At 38.2% G+C, this 20,958-nt stretch overlaps 1 protein-coding gene across 6 annotated transcripts in view; it reads right to left on the bottom strand.

Annotated features, from left to right (window-relative positions):
* The window catches only part of NR1H4 (nuclear receptor subfamily 1 group H member 4), a 74,638-nt gene that overhangs the window by 26,843 nt on the left and 26,837 nt on the right, over nucleotides 1–20,958 (bottom strand). For 5 of the 6 annotated variants that reach the window (XM_082636949.1, XM_082636948.1, XM_082636950.1 and 2 more), the window contains one exon: nucleotides 15,116–15,481. In XM_082636949.1, the coding sequence (XP_082493075.1) occupies nucleotides 15,116–15,481 (366 nt within the window). Of the gene's footprint in view, nucleotides 1–15,115; nucleotides 15,482–20,482; nucleotide 20,958 lie in introns of those variants that run through there. The other variant, XM_082636951.1, reaches the window with a different exon arrangement.

Raw genomic sequence — 20,958 nt, 5'->3', positions numbered from 1 at the left:
TCTCTTTGAGTTGCTTGCTGATATTTTTAGAACTCAATAATAGACTCCTGATCACCTGGCAGGAGCTGTTTTAGATCGTTGTTTTTGAAAAAGCAAACTCTCAAACTTTTGAGATGCAGTTGATAAAAATTATTCTTGACTATTTAGTTCTTGTTAATGTTGCTTTTAAGGTTTTTTCCCCCTTTATCTGTTAGGGAGCCACAAAAAAATGTCTACCTGATTTTCCAACACTTACTTTTATCACTATAATTTCTAATTTTTTTTCTTAAATAAGTTTAGAAAGAACTGACTTTGAATTATTTTTGGAAGTTGCCTAATGTCACTCCAAAGTAGGCAAATCAACAAACAACTTAGTAGTCAAAGGGCATTCATCAAACTTCTATCCTCCCTCTGGAAAAAAAAAAAAATACTGTGAAATAAAACTTCATTAAAATAACATAGTCTGGGCTTCCCTGGTGGCGCAGTGGTTGAGCGTCCGCCTGCCAGTGCAGGGGACACTGGTCCGTGCCCCAGTCCGGGAGGATCCCACGTGCCGCGGAGCAGCTGGGCCCGTGAGCCATGGCCGCTGAGCCTGTGTGTCCGGAGCCTGTGCTCCGCAACGGGAGAGGCCACAACAGTGAGAGGCCTGCGTACCACAAAACAAAACAAAACAAAACAAAACATAGTCTATAAAAATGTTTGAATGCTACTCTGTCAGTGTATCAAAAATGTTGATGAATCTCAGAGAGACAGATATCAGAGTAAATTTATGAAGAAACATGGCCCAAGACAGGTGCAGAAGAATGCAGGAGTAGGAGCAATGGGGAAGTTCCAAGTTCAGATACAAGGAGATGCAGGTGGCCCTGAAGCGCTGAGAGGGAGCATCCTGTTAAGCCAGGAGTTGGCTAACTACAGCCTAAGGACAAATTTGGCTCCCTGCATATTTCTGTATGGCCCACAACCTGAGAGTGGGTTTTACATATTTTAATGTTTTCAAAAAATCAAAAGAATATTTGTGAGATGTAAAAATTACATGACATTTAAATGTCAGCATCCATAAATAAAGTTTTATTGAAACAAAACCAAGATCTTCATTTACATATCTGCTTTTGCACTACAATGGCAGAGTCAAAGAGCTGAGACAGAGACATTAATACTTGCAAAGCCTGAAATATTGACTCTCTGGTCCTTTACAGGAAAAGTTTGCCAACCCCTGTGCTAAGCCAGGGATAGCATGCAGTCTCAAACAATGAATATGAGCCAGTGAGGGAGGGAAATGCCCAGGAGGAACAGGGAGTCCCCAAGCCCAGAAGACACGGACCAGAACATTCTGTCTAACAACACATCTTGTCCTCCCTCCTGATGGGTAAAAGCAGGCTTCAGAAACACAAAGAGCATCCTTAGAGAGGTGGGCAAGGAATCTCCTTGTCTACTCAATGAGATTACTCTTTCTAGACTCATTTGGGAATTGCCTTTGCAGGCATGTGCCCTGGAGGCAGCTCTGAGTCTGTTTCTCCTTTTGCCTTAACCTATTAACAGAAAGTACAGGATCAAGGTGTAAGACATTGCCAGGTACCATGTGGATAAGTTGATTGGTACAAGCTACAGGTTAATGGTTTTTAACATCTTTCTTACAAAGATAAAAAATTATTTATCAGCTCAACCACATAACTGAACTGGGAAAGAAAACAAATCTACCTCATCTTAGCAACATAAATAAACATAAATAAACATAAATAAACTTTTAACAATTTTTAAAAGGTCAGTTTGATTATTTGGCCTAATGATTTTGAATAACCAAAAAATAAATCACCTCCCACTCAAGCTCAGAATTAAAGGCATTGTAGTTAGCTGTAATTAATCATAATGATGATGATAATAATAAAGAAGACAGAACCCCTCTCATCCTCTATGTCAGCTCAAGTATCACCACTTTATCTATAGCATACCCTTCATGTGCTCTAGCCATGTTTTTTCCATTCTGTTTTACATTCTTCACATCACTTATCTGTATCTAAAATTGTCTTATAACTTATTGAAGAGTTCATTCTTTTCTATGGATCAAAATTCAATAGATATAAAAGAATAGAGAGTAAAATATCTCCTTCCCACATTTGTCCCCAGGACACCCAGTCATCCTTCCCACTGACAACCAATCTTATTTGCTTTTTAATTTTAAAATTATCTCCTTTAATTCTTTTTTTTTTGTTGTTACTTTTTATTGGAGTATAGCTGCTTTACAATGTTGTGTTAGTTTCTGCTGTGCAGCAAAGTGAATCAGCTATACATATACATATATCCCCTCTTTTTTGGGTTTCCTTCCCATTTAGGTCACCACAGGGCACTGAGTAGAGTTCCCTGTGCTATACAGTAGGTCCTCATTAGTTATCTATTTTATACATAGTAGTGCATATATGTCAATCCCAATCTCCCAGTTCATCCCACCCCCACTTCCCCCCTTGGTATCCATACGTTTGTTCTCTACATCTGTGTCTCTATTTCTGCTTTGAAAATAAGTTTATCTGAATCATTTTTCTAGATTGCACATATAAGCATATTATACGATATTTTTTTCTCTCTTTTTGACTTACTTCACTCTGTATGACAGTCTCTAGGTCCATTGACGTCTCTGCAAATGGCACAATTTTGTTCCTTTTAATGACTGAGTAATATTTCATTGTGTATATGTATCACATCTATCTCCTTTAATTCTTTTGATTCTGTTGAATTTGATTAAACCCAACACTTCACCTACTCCAGGCCTACACTTGAGTAGCCTCAATGTGCCAGGAAGAAACACACAACCATACTAATAGTTTTATGTGTTCCTGACAGCAAATCTGGGGTGGGGTTTCCATACTGCAGGCAATCATGTCATGTCCCTAGTCAGCACCCTCTCCCGTCCTGGACTTTGTTACAACTTTTCCGTCTCAACCTCTCAACACCACTTCTCCACCTCTGACTCTCAGCTAGCAACTGAGCTTTTTATTTGACTGAGAAAATCGAACATATCAGAAGAGAATTCCCACGTGCACCACCATGAACTCCATCAGTCTATCTGTATCTGCACCACATAATCTGCCTTCCTTCCTTTTACTAAAGATGGACTGGTCCCCTTCTAAACAAACCCCACCTTAAAATAAAGCTCTCCCTTGACCCCCACCCTTCCATCCATTGCCCTGCTTCTCTGCTCCTCTTCATGATAAGACTTCTTGAAAGAGTAGTCCATATTGGCTGTCTCTACTTGATCTCCTCCCTTTTCTCTTAAACCCATGCTGATCATGCTCTACCCCCACCATGCCACCGAAAAGGATCCTCCACTTTGCTTCAATTCTCAGTGCTTCCCTTCATTGAACCACCATCAGTGTTTGACACAGTTATGTGCTTCTCCCCTCTTGAGTCAATCTCTTTCACTGGCCTCCATGAGTCCACTCTCTTGGTTCTCCTTCTTCCTCACTGGTCCCTCTTTCTCATTCTCCTTTTTAGGTCATCTTCATCTTCCCAACCTCTAAATATTCCAGCACTCCAGGGCTAAGTCCTCAGTCCTCTAACTAAATTGAATCCTTATGTGATCTCATCAACCCCTTTGGCTTTAAATGTAGCTTAAACACATTGATATACTGAGACCTCTCAAATTTATATCTCTAGCCCAGGTCTCTTTAATGAACTCTGATGCACAAACCTAACCACCTACTCATCTTCTCTGCTTGAATATCTCACAGGCACCTTAACCTTAACCTGTCTAGAATGGATCTTCTGCTTTTACATCCCCAATCCTGCTCCTCCCCAGTTTTCCCCTTTCAGTAGATCTCACACCCATCTCCCTGTTGCTAGGACCAAAATTCTTGGAGTCATTTTTGTATCTTCTCTTTCTCTCCCATTCCACATCCAAACCATCAGCAACTCACATTTTATTTTCTTCTGTCAAACTTTGTTTTATTCACTGTTATACACTTAGGCCAAGAGTGGTCCTGTACCTACCAGGCACCCAATGAATAGTTGTTGAATGAATGAAGGGAGAGAGTCTACACACTATTAACAGTTATCTCATTAGCTTAAGTAGGTTAAAAATTAAATGTTCAATAATAACACATGATTGTATGGTGTACCTCTGAGGTGAACAGTTTTCTAAACTTCAAATAGATCACCAATCAAAACATACCTTTGGCTGGGACGAAGTGAGAGAGTGGCACGGACATATATACACTACCAAATGTAAAATAGATAGCTAGTGGGAAGCAGCCGCATAGCACAGGGAGATCAGCTCGGTGCTTTGTGTCCACCTAGAGGGGTGGGATAGGGAGGATGGGAGGGAGACGCAAGAGGGAGGAGATATGGGAACATATGTATATGTATAACTGACTCACTTTGTTATAAAGCAGAAATGAACACACCATTATAAAGCAATTATATTTCAATAAAGAAGTTAAAAACAAACAAACAAAAAAACCATAACTGCTTCTTAGCCTCTCCCTGCATCTTTCAAATGAGGTTCTCAAAGTATATCTTTTAAATCTCATATGTAACACAATTAGAAATGAAGATATCTAGATGCCTTGTTTTTCTCTCTGATTAACTATATGATTTGAGGTATCCAATGTTTAATGGTTTGTATTTTGCAAATAAAAATCCAGAACCTACATTCTCCTTTACACTTACCTGACATTTTATAATAAAAAAATATTATATTAGTTGACAATGTGTATCCTATACTTCCCAGAATGGTTATAGACACAGTTCATCTAAGCCTGAGCAAAATTAAAAGTCAGTATAATAGACTGACTTTATTTCATATTTGAGGTTTAAAATTTTTTCCATGTTTATTCATATTTTGTTAAAATGTGTGATAATGAACAAACAAGATCTTGTCTGTAAATGTATAAATTTCTATATTTGATGCTGTTCTTTATTTTTAAAAATATGACAGATGTTTCTCATTTCTATGTGTGGAAGGAACTGATAACCTTAGTTATTAGACGATGTTTTATTTTGTACACGGTGAATGTTGTTCGCTAATTTATAGTTATGACTGCTTTTGGAAAGTATGTTGGTGGAAAACACCAGGAGACCATTCTGTCAAACAACCAATGGGTTTGGATTTGCCATCATCTAGGCTTTGTTTGTTTTTTCTGTGTTAGTGTTTTTCCCAACAGAACTGACTTTTAAAACACTGACTTTCCTTGTATGTACTTTAGTGCTGACTGTCTTTGGAAAGCCACTGACAGCAGGATAAAGGGCAGGATGGTACAGAGGAAAAAGTGTAGTTCAAGAGTCCTGCAGATTTGAGTATCAGTTCTAATGCATTCTTTCATAGCTGTGAGATCTGGGTGAATTTCTGAGTGTTGGTATTTTTATTTGGAAAAAGGAGATGATAATACTATCTCAAGGAGCCACTATAAGGATAAATGAAATAAAGAGTCTCCAGTGGAAACTGTCCAGCCCATAACTGAGAATCATTATTTTCCCCAGTTTGTCTGAGTCCATAAATGTGTATTTTTTCAACAATTTTAGGAATTTTAATGTAAAGGATGATTTATCAAGTGATTCATGTGTGATTTATACTTGGTCCTATTGTTTTGGGGTTTGGGGGTGTTGTTTTGTTGTCTTTTGCTTTTCTATCCCACCCCAAGAGGGTAGCCATCTTTTTATGCTCACTTGCTAAGACAAAAGCTGAAGTTCTTTACCTCTAGATAAAGATAACTCTAGGATAGGGCTTTTGTTTTCAACCCCTCATTGAAACGGTTATACTGCATCATATCAAAGATGATGGAGGTGGAGGTCAATGCTTTTAGAGTTGGGGGAGCAGAGGCAGATTAGCTGGAAAGAGGTTTGGGGAACTTCACCAGAGCCTGAGGATGGGATGAGTCTCACAGGTTCTCTGAGTATTGGACCAGCACCCATAAAGAGCTTCTAGAGAGGTGACAAATCTCTAATGGGATAGCTCTGAGCTGAGGACAGGAAGGTACTAATAACCATGACCTTGGAAACCCTGAGATAAAATAACCATATCAAAAGGTGGCTGAGTTGTCCACTCTCAAGGGATCAATTCAAAGGTGAACAAGGAGCATATCAACTAATACCAAAATATTCTACCCTGTGTAAGACCCCTGAGATTTGTGCATGTTCCTGGGGAAAAGAGCATCCCCAAATATATCCCCAGTGGAATTTCTCATCAGCCAGGGGGATTATGAGCCTGGGAAAGATTAAATTTGATTACAGAAATATAGAAATATGATATGTCTTACACTTAGTCCTACCTGTTTCAGTAACAAAGTGTTTCTGAAATGCTACACATAAAGTACATCTAAAATACAGAGGTGGCTATCAAAGGAAAAATGTAAAAATGAACTAAATGAAAATGAAAATACAACTCATCAAAATTTGTGGGATATAGCAAAAGCAGTACTCAGAGGAAAAATTCATAGCATTAACTGAATACATTAGAAAAGAAATACATAAAATCCAATAATCTAAACTTCCACCTTAGGAAAATAGAAAAGAGAGCAAATTAAATCTAAAGTAAGCTGAAGAGGAGAAATAATAAAAGTTAGAGCAGGATCAATGAAATTGAAAATAGGAATACAAAAGAGAAAATCAATGAAACCAAAGCTGGTTCTCCAAAAAGATCAATAAAATTGAAAAATATCTAGCAAAGCTAACCAATAAAAAGAGAGAAGACACAAATTACTAGTATCAGAACTAAAAGAGAGCCATTACTACTAATTCCATGGATATGAAAAGCATAATAAAGGAATATTATTTTAAAAATTGTATGCCTTCTCTATATCTTTAATTCTGTGTTTGTAAGGAGGGGAGATGGTTCTGTGGAAATAAAGCCTATCCAAATGATCAAAAAACAAAATGCAAAACACAAAAACACAAAACCACTAGTGGTTATCAGTGGTTGCCTCTGGGGAGCAGGACTTGGGGCAGAAATGGTTGGGCAGGGGCTTTTCTACCATTTGACATTTTTTTTTTTTAGTTTCTGCTTTATAACAAAGTGAATCAGTCATACATATACATCTGTTCCCACATCCCTTCCCTCTTGCATCTCCCTCCCTCCCACCCTCCCTATCCCACCCCTCCAGGCAGTCACAAAGCACCCAGCTGATCTCCCTGTGCTATGGGGCTGCTTCCCACTATCTATCTACCTTACGTTTGGTACTGTATATATGTCCATACCATTTGACTTTTGAATGACATGTACTCATTACTTTGACAAAATGTTCAAGTGACAAAGTCGTCTAAAGGAGTTGAAAGCAAAAATCTGTGGACACCCTCACCCCTACTGGGTATCCTTGGGAGATTGAGGGCAAGGGTAACATCTGCAGGGGTTGGGCTTTTCAGGCCTTTAACAGCTGTTTAAACTCCCAGGTAGGCAAACTCCCAGGAGCTGGAGGCTTATACTGACTAGTGGCCTCTAGTCACTACTTTCCTATTTATATATTGCTTATATATTTAGTTTAAACATTTTTTTCTTATTTAAATCTAATTTCTATTGTCTTCAGTTTGTCTTATATCATTGCTCTATATTTATTTGAAATATCAACTTTCATTCATTGGAAATCACCCTTCTATTGCTTCCTTTTTCTGTATGTTCTTTTAGATAGCATTTTATTGCTTTTGTATTTTTAATCTTTTTTGTTTGTTTGTTTTACTGGTTTCTCTTTTTGTCTATTTTAGCTCAATTATGTAAACTGTTTTCCTACTTTGCTTTAAAATGGTGAAAGTGAGAGCAGGAATTTTGTTTTGTTCACCACTGTATCGCGTAGGCTTAGAATAGTGGCTGGCATATAGTTGGTACTTAATAATATTTACTGGAAAAAATTGAATTAATTAATTCAAACTCCCAGCAGCTAGAGGCTTAATTAGTTAACTAATAGGAAGAGAGATAGTTTTGAAAATAGTGTATGATCCAAATTAAGGGGGCTGGATGAAGAGAACAATAACAATGATAAAATAATAGGAATTCATCAACAAAACAACAATAGCAAATGTTTTATGAGCACTCAAGGTGTGCCAGGTACAGAGCTGGAGGTTTTAAAAACAATGTCTCTATTCACAAACGAATCAACGGACAAAGGATTAATCTCCAAAATATATAAACAGCTCATGCAGCTCAATAGTAAAGAAACAAACAACACAATCCAAAAATGGGCAGAAGACCTAAATAGAGATTTCTCCAAAGAAGACATACAGATGGCCAAGAAGCACATGAAAAGCTGCTCAACATCACTAATTATTAGAGAAATGCAAGTCAAAACTACAATGAGGTATCACCTCACACCAGTTAGAATGGGCATCATCAGAAAATCTACAAACAACAAATGCTGGAGAGGGTGTGGAGAAAAGGGAACCCTCTTGCACTGTTGGTGGGAATGTAAATTGATACAGCCACTATGGAGAACAGTATGGAGGTTCCTTAGAAAACTAAAAATAGAATTACCATATGATCCAGCAATCCCACTCCTGGGCATATACCCTGAGAAAACCATAATTCAAAAAGACACATGCACCCCATGTTCATTGCGGCACTATTTATAATAAGCCAGGTCATGGAAGCAACCTAAATGCCCATTGACAGATGAATGGATAAAGAAGAGGTGGTACATATATACAATGGAATATTACTCAACCATAAAAAGGAATGAAATTGAGTCATTTGTTGAGATGTGGATGGATCTAGTGACTGTCATACAGAGTGAAGTAAGTCAGAAAGAGAAAAACAAATATCGTATATTAACGCATGTATGTGGAACCTAGAAAAATGGTACAGATGAACCGGTTTGCAGGGCAGAAGTTGAGACACAGATGTAGAGAATAAACATATGGACACCAAGGGAGGAAAACCACGGTGGGGTGGGGATGGTGGTATGCTGGATTGGGCGATTGGGATTGACATGTATACACTGATGTGTATAAAATTGATGACTAATAAGAACCTGCAGTATAAAAAAACAAACAACCAAACAAAAAAACAACTAATACTAAACTTTCTTTGGGTTATTTGTATGGAAATATGTTAATATAAATGTTTCAGACATTACATGAAATTTCTAAGAATCTTATATGTTCTGGTATAATATTATAAGTCATAATTCTAGTTATTACTTTAAAATGTATATCTCAGAAATAACTAAATTTCCTTGTCAATTGCATTATTATGAACTTTCATCAAATCTTTAACCGTGGTCATTTTTAAGTCTTTTGTCATTTAGAGACAGTTCTGGGTGTACTCTGATGCTTTCACAAAAATATTCCTATAAAAGGGTTTCATCTTCAAGGAATTCATGGAAAAGACTCTGACAACTACAGGTTTCTGGTAACTAACTATACTGCTGAACTGAATGAATAAGCATTTTCAGAACTCTAATGGAAAACTGATGAATTCATAAAAGTGCTAACAAAAGATCAAGATAAAAAAATTAATTACACGGGACTGAGTGAACTGATGAGGATGATTATAATTTTTGTGACTTTCTGTTTGAATAAATAAAAAAAAAATCTCACAAGGGCTCAGAGGCAAAAAATATACAACTCAATTTTCACTGCAAAGTAAAGGAGCTGTTACAGTGGAGGATTACTGGAATGAATGTCAATATTATGACATAGTATGAGTGTGTTTCGTGTTTGGTAGTTGCAATCATTGTTCATTTACAATGCTTGGAGTCAGTTTATTTATCTCTTGTAAAAATAAAATACAGTGTGTATGTGTGTGAGTTGTGAAAAAAAAAGGAAACAAAAAAAATAAAAGAACAACAAAAAAAACCACCAATGTCTCATTTTTTCTTCATGACAACCCAGTCATAATAGTAATAATAGCAGACATTTATTGAGGTCTTCCTATTGGCAAAGACTATGTTAATCGCTTTACACACATTACCTTATTTAAATCTACCTCAAAGGGTTTTCTTGAAGATGAAATGAGTTAGTACATGTAAAGTCTCCTTATAAAGCCTGCACAAAATAATCACTTGATGTATGCTATCTATCTGTCTATCATCATCACATTGCCATCATCTCACCCTCCTCCTCCTCATCTTTATTATTATTATCCTCATTTTACAGGTAAGAAGTCTGAAGTCCAGAGACATTAAGTAACTTGGAAGAGAATCAGCTGGGGTTGGAATCTAGGTTATCTGCCTTCAGAGTCCTACTCTTCCCAAGACTTTTATAACAAAAGTCTTCCAATGCAGTGAAATCGTTTAATCCCCACCCCTTGAATCACACTCTAAGATAATTTGACCTATAGAGTTCATTGGGATCATTATTAAATTTTATAAAATCAGACCTCAAAATCAAATAGGATTTCAGTAAGTTTATATAGGATTTCAGCTCTAACCCATAAACCAAAGGCCCGTTGGAAACTCTCTACATCTATCCTACATGTCACAATTGTTTCAATAATTCTAGAATCTTTTCTAAAACTTCAGAACTAAGTCTAATGCTGGTTCACTATCTTATATAAAAATATGTTCCAAAGGATGAAAAGTCCCCCATTTGCTCATAAAATGCCTTTTAAACGTTCCACCATTCTCTCCTGGCATGGAGACGGTTGTGAGTGGCATTGACATTGACCTATTTGGGAATGCAGCCATTTGAAATATCCAGTCAGATGCAGATCAGTTTTGTCAGCTGAGCTTTGAGGTTTGAATCAAAATTCATCCGGACCTTAGCATATTTCCATATGCTCCACACTGATAACTGAGGGGGAGGGACAGCTCTCGATTTAATCTAGTACCGAGCAAATGGTTATCATTTGTCACTTGGCATTATGCTTGTGTTCGGCAGTTGTTATTTTTTTTTTAAATCAAAATTTATTTCATTGATGCCATAAATACCTATATCAAATAAAACCTTAAGAAAAATTAAAGTATTTCTAACAGAAACATATATAACACCAGTGAAATCAGGAAGTTTAACTGTGATCTTTGTTTTATTTTTAAGTTTAAAAAAATTGGGACTTCCCTGGTGCCGCAGTGGTTAAGAATCTGCCTCCCAAAGCAGGGGACACGGGTTCAATTCCTGGTCAGGGAACTAGATACCACACGCATGCCTCAAGTAAGAGTTCGCATGCCACACTAAGGAAACTGCCAGCTGCAACTAGGAGCTTGCCTGCCGCAACTAAGACACAGAGCAACCAAAAAAAAAAAATTTCTCGTGGGTATGTATGAGTGTGTCTGTGTGTGTTTAAAGTATTACATTCATGAAAGATCTGCAGTGAAGTCCTAAGGCAAGAGAACTACCAGGATCTTTACATAAAAAAATCGAATTTAATCCTCACAAGAGCCCTGTAAAAAATAGATATTATTCCTAATTCACAGATTGGAGGCTTAGAGAAGTTACATATTCTGTCAACTGAGGTTGGCTAGTTGGATTCGTGCGTCCTCTACCGTGAAGGCAGGACAGTTGAACACAATCTTTCCCAGACTCCCTTGCCGCTAAATGTGGATACAATTTAAGCTCTGCCAAACAGATGCCCTTGTAAGATATTTGAAAAGTGGAAGTGAAGAAAGAGCTGTGCTTCTGTTGTTTCTGTTGTTTCTGCTGGCAAGCAGGATCATGGTTTTGCTGTGGCAGCATCTTGTTTTCCAGTTGTTAGTTTCCAGGGCACTGAGAGACTAGACACAGGGTATTCATCTTCTGTATGTACAGATTTAGCAGGTACACCATGGCTCTGGAGCCAGTAATTGCAGTGAAGGCAACTTCCTGATCCCTAAAGGTCAACTAAGGTGCCGTCTTCCTGGAGTCAGTAACTCTTATGTTAGCTTCCTGATCCCCCATCTTCTTGAATAACAACTGCCCCAGCAAATGAGTTCTGCAGTGTGGCTTGGAGCATTGTCTTGGAGACTCAGCATAGAACCTGTTCCTCTGCCTTTCCAAGTTCTCCTGTACTGATTCTTCTCTGCTTGAAATTTGGTTTCTGCTTTACTTTGTTGAACTTTGACTAATCAATATATTAAGGAACTTGCTTAGTCAGCCAAGAGGTATAGTGCCTAGATTCAATTCATGCCTGTCAAATCCCAGAGCTCATACTCCCTCTGATGGAAAGTTATGGCGTGAAATTCATTTTGTATCTGGTAAGCGTAGATACCCAAGGGGTGTGGTGGGTGGGGGGGATGAAGTTGGCCAAGCTTTTAGGCCTGCCTGGCCCAGAGGCACTGGTTCTTTGGCTTGAACTCTACCCTATTCTGTGCACTTCCTCCCCATTTACTAAGCCAGAATGATTTTCATTTGTTTTCTCGAGAGAACATCTAAAAAGCACAAAGGAGCCAGTTATTGGCTTTTCAGTCACCAAAGCCTAAGCCCCAAGATCCCAGACACTAACAAAATTTCCCCAAATTGGGAGAGGCAGACAACCAAAGAGTTAAGTTTGTTAAGTACATGAGAAGGTCCTGAACTCTGTCTCTCCCACCCCCTAATCCTCAGACTGAGTCCTGGGATTGGGTTTGCAGAAAGTTTATGGGAACTCCACATCATTGGGAAATCCTAGAACAGAGGGATTCTTGTGCTCTTTCCTGGGGAGAGTCAGAGGAGGCCCTTGGGGTTCCCTGCATCCCACAAGGCACAGGAACGGATGACATGGCCATGTGGTTTCCCTGGGCAGCCAGGCATTCCAGGTGACAATGCAGGAGCATCAGGAGCCCTCCCATCTGAGCAGTTGGGAAGCAGGTGGGGCCAGATGGGAAGCAGGAGTGTGCTCAGGATGCCAGGATAGCACCTCAGAGACCTTCCCCACTGGTGAGCGAAGACCAGAGAGAACAGCCCTCAACAGATGCTGGACTATGTTAACAGCACCAAGAACCAGAGCCCCACCTCCAGGGCCCAAAAAACTCAGTAGATTCATCCTGAATTGATGAAATAAAGTTTCCACCAGGGCTTGAAATTGGATTAAATCCATTTATACGAAAAAGGTTATTTTTCTTGCATATATACCCTGAGTGCTGTGCTCTCTCACTGCATAGTTTCCAGTTAATTCTGATACTGACCATCGAGAGTTATTGGTCTAGAACAGGGGTCAGCAAATTACAGCTAGGCCCTGGGCCAAATTCGGCCCACTGCCTGTTTTTTATTGTCCTGCCTAGTTTTGTAGGCTAAGTAAAGCCACTCTTACGTGGCTGAGTTTGCAGAGTTGCGTAATCGCAACAAGGCCGCTATGGTGCAAAGCCTACAGTATTTACTATCCGTCTCTTTACAGAAAAAAATTGCCAAACCCTGATGTAGAACATGGGACCTGCCTGGCTCTATCTCATCTGCTCTTGCACTCTTGTCCTTCTGCTGTCATCATGGGAGCAAAGTCTCAAATCAAAATCAAAGAAAAAGCTCTGCCTTTCTCTGCTCTTAAAAATATACTTACATTCAGATCCAGCTTTTCCTCCCTGAGCTCCCCAGAGGACCAGTTCTCCTTAGACCAGTTTTCTATCCCCTGGTCTCCTGACCCTGCACTTGCCTAGTAGCTTCCTAGCTTTGACTTCTATTTTCTATCCTTTATGGGCTTCTCATCCTCTGCCTGTCTTTGGGTTGCCGTTTCTTAGCATTGTCCATGGCACTCTGGTCTCCCTCTACTCACCTGGCCATGCCCCGGAATTCTCAGGAGGACCAGGTTTCACTCCAGCGTTCGCCTGTAAGGAGGTGAGCTGGCCCAGGTTACTAACTTTAAGGTTTTATCCCCTTGGCTTGGATAATACCAATACCTTGACATCTAAATGGAGCACTTGATTCTCTTCCTTTGGCCACCAAGTCAGTCAATATTAGCCTTGAACAAATAGCTCAGAGAGCAGAATGATCACTTGGTGGTTAATAATAGAGTCTCTGGGGTTAGATTTAGAAGCAGGAGATTTGAAGCTACACCCCTTCTTAGCTAGGAAGCGATGAGCATGGATTTTCATTATGGCATTCCAAATTTACTATGCTTTTATTTATTTACACATTTACTATGTACCAGACACTGTGTTAGATGCTATGAGTATTAACAGAGCTGAAGAAGACACAATCTATGTCTTCAAAGAATTTATACGTTAACTTTTACCCATATGGACTTGGCTCTCCACAAAAAGGATAAGAGTATTTTAAAGGCCATAAACGAGATCTTTGAAATTTTCTTTATAGATCTGTTTTAATTTTTAAATTTGCGGCATAAATACTACTTTGTTTTTTAAAAATCTAATGAAATCACACCAAGTTTTAAAGAGCTGACTAATATAATTTTAGACAATCTGATCACTTGAACTTTCAAAGGTTTGAAATGTCCTAGAGCCATTCTTATGTGGCTGGGTCCTCTGTTTATTTTTATGGCAATCATTGGCATCTGAGAACACCAAACTGGCTTGCCATTCAACAGATTCTGCTCCGGGGACAGTTCTTTATCAGCTTTCAAAGTCCTGGAAGCTAACAGAGTGCCTAATACATGGTAGGCATCCCATGAATATTTGTTGAAAGAACAAATGCAAAAATAAATAGATGAACCTACTAGTCCATTATGTTCTTTCCTCTGAAATTTTATAAACTTATCATCTGTGTCCTTATCGGGAGAATGATCACATAGGGCTTTATATTGAGTCATTTTCATGTTTCATGTGTTATACCTTATCCATCCTAAATGGATTACAATTTCATTGATTTCCCCTACAGAATTGCTCACAGATCTATTTTCCTGCTAAGTGAAATATTTGTTGAATATAGGCTATCATTACTTCCTTTTTGTTTTCTTTTGTTTGTTTTTCTTCCTCTGTCTCTTTCTCAATTAACTAGAGTACATGAAGTGTATATTAAAATATTTATTGAATAAAATCTTATTCTCCTTGACCTTAATTTTAAAAGAGATGAGTTCAGCAATTTCTCTTTCTTTTAAAAAACAACACAAACAAACAAAACCCACAATCATAAATTCCTTCTAACTATGTGTGAGGTTGTGAATAGGAAAAAGTTTACTTATATCCAAGCTAAATACTCTAATAAGCTTTCCCTAGAAATCTATGACATCCCAATGAAGGACAAGATGTAGGAAGAAGTAAGAGCAGAGGAGGAGAAAACGGGAAGTTATTTGGGAAAAGGGAAGAATCCAGTTTGAGGGATTTCAACAACCAGTAGAGAAAAACTTTAATAAGGAGAAAATTGCCAACCAAAAGAGGCTTACCTTTGCACCCCTCACAGGTCAGTGCATTATAGTGGTAACCGGATGCTCTGTCTCCACAAACAACACATAGCTCATCCCCTTTTATTCTCCCTGCTGATGCACCCAGTCGGGCCTTCTTTGTCACAGGAATCTCCACTACCTCAGTCTCCCCCTGGTAGAGAGTCTCAGCAGGCATTCGCCTGAGTTCATATATTCCAGGAGAGTACCACTCTTCAGGCTGCTGGGGATAGAAACCCAGGTTGGAATAATAGGAAGATGAGGAAATCTGTGGTTGAACTTGGGGAAACTGAATGTTGTTGTATTGTGAGTATGGTTCCACTTCTAGATTCTGTCCCAGAGGACCTGCTGCTTGTTCTGTTAGTACACCTGAACAAAAGTGATAACAAAACTGGAATTAATGTCATCATTCTATAAATAAGAGAGGCAGTTTAGCATATGGTTAGGAGTACAGGCTCTAGGGAAAGATTGAAATATTTGAATATTTACATTAAAATTTTAATATAAAATTAACTTTTTTACAGTAAAAGAACTATTAACAGATTAAATGACAAAATTAAATGCTCAGAAAGATATCTGCAACATAGAGGACAGACAAAACACTCATATCATTCATATGTAAAGAGCTTTCGCAAACCAATAAAAAACATTCAACATGGAGAAAAGGAAAACAAACAAGAATGTTTAAAAGGAAAAGAAAAAAAGGAAAGTTAAAAAAACTATTCAACATGGAAAACATTCAACAATCCACAGAAAACAAAGATAAAGGACAGGCATATATACAAATGCTATCTTTTGTCATTTCTGTCTTACAAAATCCTATAAAGTGGGTAACTGTATTATCCCCACTTAAAATTGAGTAGTCAGAGGCACAGAGTAATTAGGCAGCTTTATTCCTACACACCTAAGTAGCTGAGATTTGGACTTTGAGTCTGACTTCAAAGCCCATGTGCTGAATTGCTCCTCTCTGCGATAATTTCAAATGTGTGATGCTTTAAAGCTTTCCTCTTCCTCCCTCTGTACTTGAGTTTGTTAGTTCCTTCAATGCCTATGCTTTCAGGTAACCTATAGCTAGGCCTGCAAGACTCTGCGTGATCTTACCCTTTCTTTCTTTTCCAGCCATTTCCCATGTTCCGACTTCCATATTCCTTAAATATGCCTTGCTGCTTCCAGACTCAGGACCTTTCCCACATGCTGCTTCCTGAGCCTGGAACTTTCCTCAACAGCCATCCCCTCCAAGAACATTATCTCACTATTCTCCACTTATCTCTAAATTTCCCTTTAAGTCTAGCTTCTCTTGGGAAGTCTTTCCTAAACCTAGGTCCCTGGGTGTCTGTACCCAGTTGTATAGTACTTACCTACCCTTCATGGGCCTCCCTTTACTAATCTGTAAAGAGAAGACTCCATGCTGCATGATGTTATAGTGCTTCTTTATGTCTAAAACCTCTATAAGTGTATGACCAACAGTTTATGGGCATTAGAATTCAGGGCCTTTCTACAACACAAAGTGGAAAATATGTATGTTAAATGTTTGTTTAAAATAAAATGCTTTCTGCATTGATACGGGAAATCACTGATGCAACACAAAGGATACAATATCTGCAAAATCAATTTTGTTTCTTTCATGCCCAACTTATCCATATAAAACCAGCACTGAGTCAGTATATTTGACAGTCAAAAATTTTGGCAATGGGGCTTTGTCTTATGACTGCAAAATGGAAAAATATAAAAATATGGAATTATTACAGAAAAAACAGAAGCTAAAATATGAGCAAAATCTTGATCTATTTAATAACTAAATATGGTTAAAATTTCTGGAGTGAATACAACTGAAAAGAGCTAAAAGCGTTAAAATCATTAGTTTCATCTAGATTTTATCCTCCAACCCATCTTACCCTCACTCAATTTCCCATCCCCACCCCCAGCCCCAGTTTCTCTCCATCTACAGGTCTAGTAAAGTTAAGCAACTTGCCTGAAGTCACATAATCAATTAAAGACAGAATCTGGATTCTGTAGAATCTAAGGAAATGTGTAGTTGTTTTCTCCTCACAAGACAATTCCAAGATCTCTGAGCATTATTTCAACAAATCTTTTAATAATCAAGAGACACAATGGAGTCCCAACTCAAGTCAAATCATGTTATCAATATCTGGAATCATCTCAATTACAATGGAACGCTTTCACAAAGACATCAATTCTACTATATGAAAACAACACAAAACAGGGTAAGAATATGAGATCAGTACACAATATTATTAAATAATGCCTCTATTCCCAAAGCACATCCACTTCTAGTATTTCACAGTGTTCCCACCAAATTTCCACAGAGTAGAGGCAATAAATATACAGGCAACTTACAATAAAAAGCCCCAGCATGGACAACATCCTCCAAAATGGTGGGACAAGAATAACTTCCATGAACTGACTGTGAGACCTTGAACAACTGCCTAACATTTTTCTGTTTCTTCTGTAAAATGGGGATACTAACACCCAGCCTTGCTATCTCATAAGGTAATTCTGAGTATAAGATACAGTTTCTGAGAAAAAGTTTTGATAAGTGGAGTGCCATAAAAAGACATGTTTGTTTCCTAAAGAACCTAGCAAAATCTTGATTGTAATGTTAGTTAGTTAATTAGTAAATATTAATAGACATCAGTCTTGATGCTATAAGTTATAGGACACTACTTTCACTTATAAATATATTGAACACTTACAATTTTCCTGACACTGTCCTAGGTTCCGAGGACACAACAGTGAACAAGACAGATAGAAAACAGATAGAAGAGGCCCCAGACTTTCTCTTGTTTGTGTGTTTGGGGTGGGGAGGGGTGGGAGTATGTCAAGGGCTGGGATAAAACCAAGTAAACAAATACAGAATTTTCTGACAGAGCATAAGATGTGGAGAGGGCAAAGGTAGGTCAACTTTAGAGTGCACTTTTGGAAAAGGTAAATTCATTTCTATTTTAATACAGTTTATGAGTGATTTTTTAAAGAATCAGTTTATCAAGAAATAGGAGAATTTGGATTTCTTTATAACAGAAATTCTCCATGGGAGTTCAGGGAAGAGTTCTTAAATGCGAACACTTGAATGGACTCCAGGAGAGGCTGAGACCCCCTGTAAAGGGAAGCAACATTTTTCTGGGTAGAGGGTCATTTGGCAGCATTTAATAGTTTCTCTAAAGGAGTACCATCAAAGGGAAATTTCTGAGATGCAAGTATTCTATACCTTTCAACATGGTAGCCGCTAACCAAATGGAATATTGAACATTTGAAACACGGCTAGTAATAATGAAGAAATGAATTTTTCATTTTATATAACTTTAAATAATTAAAATTTAAAATTAAATAGCTACATGTGGCTAATGACTGCCATATCTGACAGCGCAGCTCTAAGGAGTTTGTGACCAGAACCACTGTGTACCCAAATGGGAGAATCAGTTTCATGTACAAAGGATGGCACTTCTTCATAAACCCACAGTTAGTTTCTGATGAGCCCGATAAAGGGTTCAGATTATATCCAGTTTTTCAGCCCTGGCACAACACTGATTCTAGTAAATGTTTCATGAATGTTTGTTGAAATGTTTCATGAATGGAAAAATTGCCTTCTCGGCCTTCCTTTATTTCCCAATCCATGGTTTCTTAACAGATGATATGACTTGGTTTATGAAGTTGTGTGCCGTTCCTGGTGCCAGGCCTTTGTAATGTTGGTGCCTCTCCCCACCTGGTTTGTCAACCCATCACCTCCTCTGTGAGGCCTGTCCCAGTTTTCCTAGGTAGAATTAATCCCTCCTACCCTCTGTACACACTTCTACTGCAGCACTCAGAAACATGTACCATCATTTTTGTTGGTTTCCAGGCTTATCTTTCATACTATATCATTTGAGGTGGTAGGACATACTCGTCACGAGCACTTCTGTGTAGACAAACCTGGATTCAGTTCGCCTGCAACTTGCTAGATGTATGAACTTGGGAAAGACATTGAACTTCTTTAAGCTTCTGTTCCTTCCTCTATAAAGCCGGGATAATATAATACACTACTATGTATAAAATAGATAACTAATGAGAACCTACTGTACAGCACAGGGAACTCTACTCAATGCTCTGTGGTGACCTAAATGGAAAGGAAATCCAAAAAAAGAGGGGCTATATGCACACCTATAGCTGATTCACTGCTGTACAGCAGAAACTAACACAACATTGTAAACCAGCTATACTTCAATAAAATTTTTTTAAAGAAAAGCTGGGATAATAGAGTAATTGAAACAAAATATAGTATCTAGATGAAAGGTTGCAATAAAGATAAACTAAGACAAAGAATGTAAACTGCATAGTGCCTAAGCATAAACATTCAATACATTTTTGTTGTTGTAGTTAGTCTGTGAACTCCTGGGGAATACATTAGATTACTATATATTACATTCCCTTTTCTCCTTCATTCCTGGCACCTTACAAAAAGCCTGACACAGTGTAAATCTTTAATAAATGTTTATTAAATTGAAACGATGGAAAATTTACTTCCGCAGCCTTCCAACTAATTTCCATCTCTAAATACAGTGTCAGGGGCTTCCCTGGTGGCGCAGTGGCTAAGAATCCACCTGCCAATGCAAGGGACACGGGTTCGAACCCCAGTCTGGGAAGATCCCACATGCCGCGGAGCAAATAAGCCCGTGAACCACAACTACAGAGCCGGCGCTCTAGAGCCCGCGAGCCACAACTGCTGAGCCTGCGTGCCACAACTTCTGAAGCCCGCTCGCCTAGAGCCCGTGCTCTGCAACAAGAGAAGCCACTGCAATGAGAAAATGAGAAGCCCACGCACAGTAAGGAAGAGTAGCCCCCACTCGCCACAACTAGAGAAAGCCCGCATGCAGCAACAAAGACCCAATGCAGCCAAAATAAATAAATTTATTTTAAAAAAATACAGTGTCAGTCATTTTTAAACAACACATTTAAACAAAATAACATGCTGCCAAGTCTACAACCAGAAATATGTTCAAAATTGTAATTATTATAAAAATGATTTGAGTTTCTCTTTTAGCTGGAAATTCAAAAGGTAAGATTCTATTCTGAAAAAAATATTAAAACAGACAACATTATATTATACTGTTTATGTTTTAATTATAATCTATATTTTACTTCAGAGAAAACAAAGCGGGCTTAAAGGTAAACTCTTTACTTATCTGATTTTCCAATGACTATTGGGAGAAATCTACTGTGAAATTAGTTCAGTAAATTAATGTTTTTTGATCTCTTTTTATTTTTCTCATCATAACGCATAGTATGAAATAAATCTTATATCATTACCCCATATACACTTATACATATGTATAAATAATTGAAACAAAATTTCCGTGAAATAACACTTATCCTTACCTCTTGACGGGCACTCTGACATGTCTATTGTATTCCTTTTCTATTCTATTCTAAATTTTTAATGCTGGTCACAAGTCACAAAATAGATATCATGACCCACTGGGATCTGAGACTTGCCATTTTAAAAACACTGCATGAAATCATGTACTTTAAAAGGTTTTTTCAAGTGTCCAAGGCATTAATGCTAGAACTGCCTACTGTTTAACTTGGAAGAATGGTGCTAATTTTACACACTATCCAGTGAAGAATTATAGGGAAAACACACTTAGATTTAGTCTCAGTGAGATACACACCTGCCTGGAACCCTACAGAAATCACACCACCCCAGCTTCTCACCCCAGTCTTCTGGTTCTGACTGAGTCATCTTTGACAGAGACCTGTTACTGGAATCTCAAGTTACTGGAATCTCAAGCAAAAGTGCCCCATGTTTCCTCAGTCCAGTTGCAGAAGCCCCACCGCCAGCATCTGCGAACCTC

This window comes from Mesoplodon mirus, assembly GCF_964341445.2.
Source record: "Mesoplodon mirus genome assembly, chromosome: 11".
NCBI lineage: Eukaryota > Metazoa > Chordata > Mammalia > Artiodactyla > Ziphiidae > Mesoplodon > Mesoplodon mirus.
Note: the sequence above shows the minus strand (reverse complement) of the source record. Positions and strands in the feature narration are given on the sequence as shown.